This window comes from Nomascus leucogenys, chromosome 3, assembly GCF_006542625.1.
Source record: "Nomascus leucogenys isolate Asia chromosome 3, Asia_NLE_v1, whole genome shotgun sequence".
NCBI lineage: Eukaryota > Metazoa > Chordata > Mammalia > Primates > Hylobatidae > Nomascus > Nomascus leucogenys.
In genome coordinates, this window is record NC_044383.1 from 134,581,209 (window position 1) to 134,590,318 (window position 9,110).

At 38.2% G+C, this 9,110-nt stretch overlaps 1 protein-coding gene across 3 annotated transcripts in view; it reads left to right on the forward strand.

Moving 5' to 3' along the window:
• Window positions 1–5,442, forward strand: part of SASH1 (SAM and SH3 domain containing 1) — a 212,430-nt gene extending 206,988 nt beyond the window's left edge. For all 3 annotated transcript variants that reach the window (XM_003255856.3, XM_030809810.1, XM_030809811.1), the window contains one exon: window positions 1,707–5,442. In XM_003255856.3, the coding sequence (XP_003255904.1) occupies window positions 1,707–1,970 (264 nt within the window). In that variant the 3' untranslated portion in view covers window positions 1,971–5,442. The remainder of the gene's footprint in view (window positions 1–1,706) is intronic.
• The last annotated feature ends 3,668 nt before the right edge of the window (window positions 5,443–9,110 follow it).

The following is a 9,110-nucleotide window of genomic DNA, read 5'->3' on the forward strand; positions in this document are numbered from 1 at the left end:
TTAATAACAATGTATATTTGAAAATTGCTAGGACAGCAGATCTTGAGTGTTCTCACCACAAAATATAGTATGTGAGGTAATGCATATGTTAAATAGCTTGATTTAGCCATTCCACAATGTGTACATTTATCAAAACACCACGTTTTACACCATAAATATACACAAGTTTTACTTGTCCATTAAAACTCTGTCTAATCATTTGTCTGCACATGCATAATAGTAAAGGTATAGTACCGAAACCTGATTGTTGGCTATTATCAGATCATGAATCTGTTTCCCTGTTACTTAAAAAAAAAAAAAAAAATTGATATTATCAATACAGTAGTCTCCCTGTATCCATGAGGGATACGGTCCAAGACCTCCAAGTGGATCTCTTGAAAGCTTGCTGAGTACCAAACCCTGTATATATTATACACAAATTTCTTTTTCCTTCACAATTTCATGGATAGAAGATTCGTTTTCACTGTAGATCTTAGGAACCTCAGCATACAATTTTTTTTCTTTTCTTATTAAGTCAAGAACTCTCACCTTTTTACTTAAAGGAAGCACTTAATGGCTTCTCTTTGCCATGTCCAAATGGCCAGCATCATTACTCTTGCACTTGGGGGCCATTATAAGGTCAAATAAGAGTGACTTGAATGCAAGTACTGCAGTACTGCAACAGTTGATCTGATGACTACGGGCTACTAAGTGACTGCGGGACTGGTAGTGTAGACAGTATGGATTTGTTAGGCAAAGGGATGATTGTCAGGTGGGACAGAGCTGGGTGGTGTGAGATTTCTTCAGACTACTCAGAATGGCATGCAATATAAGCCTTATGAATTGTTTATTTCTGGAATTTCCCATTTAATATTTTCAGGCTGTAGAAAGCAAAACCGTGGATAAGGGGGGGTGGCTATTGTATTTCAAAGTATTCTAGTAGGTCAATCTACTCCAGTAGTGAGTCTCATAGTTAAAACATTTAGATTTTTCCAACCTTTTATTTTAAATAATGTAATGAAGAACATCCTTGTTAATAAATCTTTGTAGACTTTAAAGGTTGATTTCTGAGTATATATTCCTGGAAGAGGAAATATATACCATCATCAAAACTGTACAAAATCCCAAAGATTTTCACACTCGTTAGCAAATCACCTTTCTGAAAGGTGCAGGCCCTTTATATACCCAGTAGTCAAGGTTAAACACCCATTTCCCTGTTCCAGCCAACCCTTGATATTATTGTATTTTAAATTCTTCATAACTGTATTGACTAAATATATAATTTTCTGGTTGTTAACATAGATTCAAAATACAGTGGAAAGTCTCTTTTATAAAAAACCCTACCCACTGAGTGCTACTTTTCACACGATCACCCAGATTTGTCCCTTCAAACTACCTTAGGGCTCTTGTCAAGAGCATATCCACAGTGAAACAAAATAGCAGAATATGTAAATGCTTATAGTTTGGAGACCTGGACACATAAATGGATTTGACCTCATTCCAAACACCTTCGAGAACCTTGTGGAACACTTCCTTAAAGATTTGTTTCATCTTAGAGAAGAATTTTTCCTGCTAGTCTTGATCTCTGACACTCATTGCATTGTCGCTTTCTGATAATAGTCTAGCAATGCAGTATTTCAGTGCTGTTCCTTTTAGACATACGCGAAGTAGTCCTCTTTGACACAGGGAGCGTTTCTATCATCATATCGCTTTCTTAATTTATCCAGATTCCAAGTGGTGGACTCACAGAAATCTGCCGAAAGCCCGTCTCTCCTGGATGCATTTCGTCTGTGTCAGATTGGCTCATTTCCATCGGTCTGCCCATGTATGCCAGCACCCTCTCCACCGCGGGCTTCAGCACACTGAGCCAAGTGCCTTCTCTGTCCCACACTTGCCTTCAGGAGGCCGGCATCACAGAGGAGAGACACATAAGAAAGCTCCTATCTGCAGCCAGACTCTTCAAACTGCCACCAGGCCCTGAGGCCATGTAGCCAGGCCCGGAATGGGCCTCTCTGGACAAGAGCCACCCTTTCACTGTGCATATGATGCTGATGCAATTTCTCCATCTCTGGACGTGCAGACCAGATCCAGAAGAAAGGCCTGGCGTGTGCCCAAACAGCGTGAAACCTTGGCACAGGACTGAGGATCCTCTCCTCCAGAAAAGCCCCCTTGAGGAAATTAGTGCGGTTCTCTTTGACCTCCAAAGACAAGACAAGCACTTATTTTTATTTTCAGAAGACGAACCAAGATGCCAACTGGCTGCGAATGCTCTGTCTCCAGTCTGTCTCTGTGTACTGGTAGAGGCTGGGAGGAGTAGGGGGCAGCCTGTTCCATTTCTGATAGTGCCCTTGCCCTTCTGTCTGTCATCTTGCAGGATGCCCAAGGGCCAGACGGGCTTAGCTAGGCCAAAGTAACAGACTCAAAAGTTATTGTACATTACTGACCATGCTCATTTGTTCAAAAGTTAGTTAGAACATCTGGCTGCACCAGGAAAAAGAAAAAAAAAAAAAGTCCTGTTCTTCTTTAGATAAACAAGAGACATTTTCATAATTGCTTTCTAGCAATCAGCTTTTATTTGCCTTAATATAAGCTTTTAAGCAGTTATCTAACTAGCGTCCACAACCCTGTAACCATAGTTCCACATCTTCAGCTTAGGCGGACATCTAACCTCTCTGGGAGGTTTTCAGCAAAAGTGGGCTTTTCTAATCGTCTCATTGTAACATGGCTTATTTTGTAGAGGTATTCATCAGCCACATACTTCATGTTGGTTTTTGGTTTTTAAGCTAACTACAAATCTAGTGAAAAGCTATCTGAAATTCACAAAGATATCGTGTGTGTGTGCGTGCGTGCGTGTGTGTCTGTATTCATAGTAAGTGCTTTTGGTTTTAACCAGTTTAGGATCGTTACTGTGTGGGTCGTCGCACTGCAGTATTGACTTGACTTGGAATCCTGACCATGTCCATCCCAAAATTCAGTCCTCAGTAAACGGATCATCTTTACAAAAGGTCACTGTGAGGTTGCATATTTCAGAAAGATGTCCTTAAAAAGGGAAGTCATGTATAAGATGTTTTCTAAAAGTCTTTTCAGTATTACAACTAATACTATTATCCTTCTTTTTTTTATTTAGATAATTCTTTTAATTTAAACAAAGGTTCAGTGTGGAGCCAGACAAACCACATTAGCCATGTTTTAAGTATTTGCTACTTTAAATTGTTTTACAACTGATTTCAGTACATTCTATCCTCTTTATTTATTTTTTTTGAAATGGAGTTTCACTCTTGTCACCCAGACTGGAGTGCAATGGCACGATCTTGGCTCACTGCAACCTCAGTCTCCCATGTTCAAGTGATTCTCCTGCCTTAGCCTCCCGAGTAGCTGGGATTATAGGCACCCACCACCACGCCCAGCTAATTTTTGTATTATTAGTAGAGATGGGGTTTCACCATGTTGGCCAGGCTGGTCTCAAACTCCTGACCTCAGGTGGTCCACCCGCCTCAGCCTCCCAAAGTGCTGGGATTACAGGTGTCAGCCACCGCACCTGGCCTCTATCCTCTTTGGTCTGGTTTTCTAGCAAACAGTAAATTTAAACAAGTAAACTATTATGGTTTCCATTGCTTACAAAATGATTTTCCTTTACATTCTTATCATGAACACTATTATAAGCATCAAATGCAATCATCTAAAATATAAAGGGCAATCATTTATAATAGAAACACCTTGACCACAAGCCCTTGATTGAAAGTTTTATAATATTTCATCTACTTATTAAAACAAATAATTTCCCTTGGGTTGGAGGGGAAGTGATTTCATAAATTAGAAAGCCATCTTTAGCATATCGCTTATGTCTGGATCCATGTTTCTGAGGAAAAAGACATTCTCAGGTGATGTATTTTTTTCATGCATTAGTGTGCATTTTTAAAAAATAATGCATGTTTCTTTAATAATTTTCATCTTCTATAAGATGCCATGTGAAGAAGTTGTGGAAATGTAGAATAAAAAGCTAAAGCTGCCAAATTTCTATTGAACTCTTAAAGACAACAGCTCATGTTTGTCCTCTGGGGTTGTGGCCTAGCCTATTTGCAATGTAATGAAGCTGCAGGGTTCTTGTATAGCTAAAGCGTTCAATGCTTTTCACTTGCTGTGGTGGATGTGGGTGCTGTAGACAGGCTTCTTCTCTTCCTGCTCTCAAAATACCTCGGCTTGACATTCGGACAGATCCTGTCATTGTTTAAGCTGAGCAAAAAACCACACAAAATTTGTGTAAGAGATAACAAAGGAGAGAGAGAAATCTCATGTGAATTTCCAAGTTGTTTTAATTCGTTCTCCATGAAGGATTTTCATTTAAGTGAAAGTCGCAGCAGAAGAGGGAACTTTCTGGAGTTTTTGAGAATGCCAAACCATATTTTTATCACACTTCTTTGGAAATCAATGCCTTTGCATAGAAAATCAAATTCAGGGATCACAAAGAACTTTCAGTGGGAATGTCTGGTCTGAGGGGTCTGAGGTTGTTTTTACTTTATTGTGTTGTTTAAATATTTTAAAAATATCTTTAGTGTTTGTTTGGTCTTTTTTTTTTTTTCTTTAAACATTTGATTTGGTCTGAGAAAAGCTGAATGTTTGGGTGTGATGTTTCACTGAGGTGGATTGGGGCTGCCCGTGGACATTAGTGAACAGGTGGTAGGCTTCAGCAATATCCAGTTTTAATCAGTTGCATTTGGTACAGAATTTTGAGTAATGGTGAAAATTGTTGTCTTTGGAAAGCACAAAAGAAACCTGGAAAGGCAGTTCGGCTCAGGTAGCTACACATAACATTGTGTATGATTTTCACTTCAAAGCTGTCTGGAAGGAAATGCAGTCAGCTCCAACTAGTACTATTTATGTACCCAGATAACTAAGATATTGTTTCATGGCCTTGCCTTAGAGGCCCTTTTCTCTGTCCTGAACCCCCAGGTATGGGTGAAATTGGAAATTACTAATCTATTGGAAATCAGTTCCTGACATAGTAAAGTTTGCTTTCATAACTGCAGCAAAAAAGGTCAACTTGCCAAGCCACCGCTGCCATGTGTGTACTGTATTATTTTCAGAAAAAAATATAATAGTCTGAGTCCAAGTTATCTTGATTTAAAATTGATAGAGAAAAGAAACTGTCGAGCAAGTTATATAACAACTAACAACATTGCACTTTCTGTATATGAAATCAATATTTAAATAACTTATTTTTCTCCATTGCTGTTGTTAAAAACATTGTAAGTAGCTGTAATATACCAGTACCAATATGTTCTTGCAATTGCTTCAGCCCAAGAAAGCTGTGTATTGTTTTAAAAATTGTAAAAATTATTGTGATGATTCATTTAGCATAAAGAGAGGTGGACAGAAGGGTTTTCCTATGTATCAAAACTTGTCTATAATTATGTCATCTATGTACCTAGAAAAAAAGTAAATAAATTTCTTCAGTTGAATATGCCTCTTTTGTTGTTTCTTGGGTATTTTAAAGATGAATGGAGTAGAAATGAAAAGGAATTTATAAAGTGGTCAAATAATGAACTATATTGGGAAAATTGTAGTTGTCTGCAATTCTGCCATCACCAGAACTCACCCTCTGACATCCACCCAGATTCCCTTTGCCACTTTACAGCTTTATTTTCAGATATGCATAATCGAGTCATATAGCACCTTAGACCAGCAAGATATTTTTTGGAAGTCATCTTGAGTCTAAGATCATCATTTTCAAATGAAGAATCTGAGTCCACATGGATGATTGACTTGCTCAGTATTATACAGCTAAATGACACCACCACCCATATCTTCTACTGAGAAAGAGAGAAAAAACAAATCTAGATCTGGATAGTCTAGAAATTAATCAATTTGACAATAACAGGTTTTTAATTTCAGTGTACCACAATAGATACAAAGACACATTTTTAATAGGGAGAAGAGGGTGTTTGTTTGTAATAAAAAATTTTGAGGTAATGTATGCATTTGAGAAACTGTTAAAAAAATTAACACATTGAAAAGCTAGCAGAAGGCAAGAAATAACTAAAATCAGAGCAGAACTGAAGGAAATAGAGACACAAAAAAACCCTTCAAAAAATTAATGAATCCAGGAGCTGGTTTTTTGAAAAGATCAACAAAATTGATAGACCACTAGCAAGACTAATAAGAAAAGAGAGAAGAATCAAATAGACGCAATAAAAAATGATAAAGGGGATATCACCACTGATCCCACAGAAATACAAACTACCATCAGAGAATACTACAAACACCTCTATGCAAATAAACTAGAAAATCTAGAAGAAATGGATACATTCCTCGACACATACACCCTCCCAAGACTAAACCAGGAAGAAGCTGAATCTCTGAATAGACCAATAACAGGCCCTGAAATTGTGGCAATAATCAATAGCTTACCAAGCAAAAAAAGTCCAAGACCAGATGGATTCACAGCCGAATTCTACCAGAGGTACAAGGAGGAGCTGGTACCATTCCTTCTGAAACTATTCCAATCAATAGAAAAAGAGGGAATCCTCCCTAACTCATTTTATGAGGCCAGCATCATCCTGACACTAAAGCCTGGCAGAGACACAACCAAAAAAGAGAATTTTAGACCAATATCCTTGATGAACATTGATGCAAAAACCTTCAATAAAATACTGGCAAACTGAATCCAGCAGCACATCAAAAAGCTTATCCACCATGATCAAGTGGGTTTCATCCCTGGGATGCAAGGCTGGTTCAACATATGCAAATCAATAAATGTAATCCAACATATAAACAGAACCAAAGACGAAAACCACATGATTATCTCAATAGATGCAGAAAAGGCCTTTGACAAAATTCAACAACCCTTCATGCTAAAAACTTTCAATAAATTAGGTATTGATGGGACGTATCTCAAAATAAGAGCTATCTATGACAAACCCACAGCCAATATCATACTGAATGGGCAAAAACTGGAAGCATTCCCTTTGAAAACGGGCACGAGACAGGGATGCCCTCTCTCACCACTCCTATTCAACATAGTGTTGGAAGTTCTGGCCAGGGCAATCAGGCAGGAGAAGGAAATAAAGGGTATTCAATTAGGAAAAGAGGAAGTCAAATTGTCCCTGTTTGCAGATGACATGATTGTATATTTAGAAAACCCCATTGTCTCAGCCCAAAATCTCCTTAAGCTGATAAGCAACTTCAGCAAAGTCTCAGGATACAAAATCAATGTACAAAAATCACAAGCATTCTTATACACCAATAACAGACAAACAGAGATCCAAATCATGAGTGAACTCCCATTCACAATTGCTTCAAAGAGAATAAAATACCTAGGAATCCAACTTACAAGGGATGTGAAGGACCTCTTCAAGGAGAACTACAAACCACTGCTCAACAAAACAAAAGAGGATACAAACAAATGGAAGAACATTCCATGCTCATGGGTTGGAAGAATCAATATTGGGAAAATGGCCATACTGCCCAAGGTAATTTATAGATTCAATGCCATCCCCATCAAGCTACTGATGACTTTCTTCACAGAATTGGAAAAAACTACTTTAAAGTTCATATGGAACCAAAAAAAGAGCCCACATCGCCAAGTCAGTCCTAAGCCAAAAGAACAAAGCCGGAGGCATCATGCTACCTGACTTCAAACTATACTACAAGTCTACAGTAACCAAAACAGCATGGTACTGGTACCAAAACAGAGATATAGATCAATGGAACACAACAGAGCCCTCAGAAATAATGCTGCATATCTAAAACCATCTGACCTTAGACAAACCTGACAAAAACAAGCAATGAGGAAAGGATTCCCTATTTAATAAATGGTGCTGGGAAAATTGGCTAGCCATATGTAGAAAGCTGAAACTGGATCCCTTCCTTACACCTTATACAAAAATTAATTCAAGATAGATTAAAGACTTAAATGTTAGACCTAAAACCATAAAAACCCTAGAAGAAAACCTAGGCAATACCATTCAGGAAATAGACATGGGCAAGGACTTCATGTCTAAAACACCAAAAGCAATGGCAACAAAAGCCAAAATTGACAAATGGGATCTAATTAAACTAAAGAGCTTCTGCACAGCAAAAGAAACTGTCATCAGAGTGAACAGGCAACCTACAAAATGGGAGAAAATTTTTGCAACCTACTCATCTGACAAAGGGCTAATATCCAGAATCTACAATGAACTCAAACAAATTTACAAGAAAAAAACAAACAACCCCATCAAAAAGTGGGCAAAGGACATGAACAGACAATTCTCAAAAGAAGACATTTTTGCAGCCAAACAACACATGAAAAAATGCTCATCATCACTGGCCATCAGAGAAATGCAAATCAAAACCACAGTGAGATACCATCTCACACCAGTTAGAATGGCCATCATTAAAAAGTCAGGAAACAACAGGTGCTGGAGAGGATGTGGAGAAATAGGAACACTTTTACACTGTTGGTGGGACTGTAAACTAGTTCATCCATTGTGGAAGTCAGTGTGGTGATTTCCTCAGGGATCTAGAACTAGAAATACCATTTGACCCAGCCATCCCATTACTGGGTATATACCCAAAGGATTATAAATCACACATGCACATGTATGTTTATTGGGGCACTATTCACAATAGCAAAGACTTGGAACCAACCCAAATGTCCAACAACGATAGACTGGATTAAGAAAATGTGGCACATATATACACCATGGAATACTATGCAGCCATAAAAAATGATGAGTTCATGTCCTTTGTAGGGACATGGATGAAACTGGAAACCATCATTATCAGTAAACTATCACAAGAACAAAAAACCAAATACTGCATGTTCTCACTCATAGGTGAGAATTGAACAATGAGAATACATGGACACAGGAAGGGGAACATCACACACCGGGGACTGTTGTGGGGTGGGGGGAGGGGGGAGGGACAGCATTAGGAGATATACCTAATGCTAAATGACGAGTTAATGGGTGCAGCACACCAACATGGCACATGTATACATATGTAACAAACCTGCATGTTGTGCACATGTACCCTAAAACTTAAAGTATAATAATAAAATTTAGAAAAAACTGCAAAAAAAAAAAAAATTACCCTCCTTCCCCCTAGCCATCTCATTCCTCACTACAGGTGAGCTGCTATAACCAGTGTTG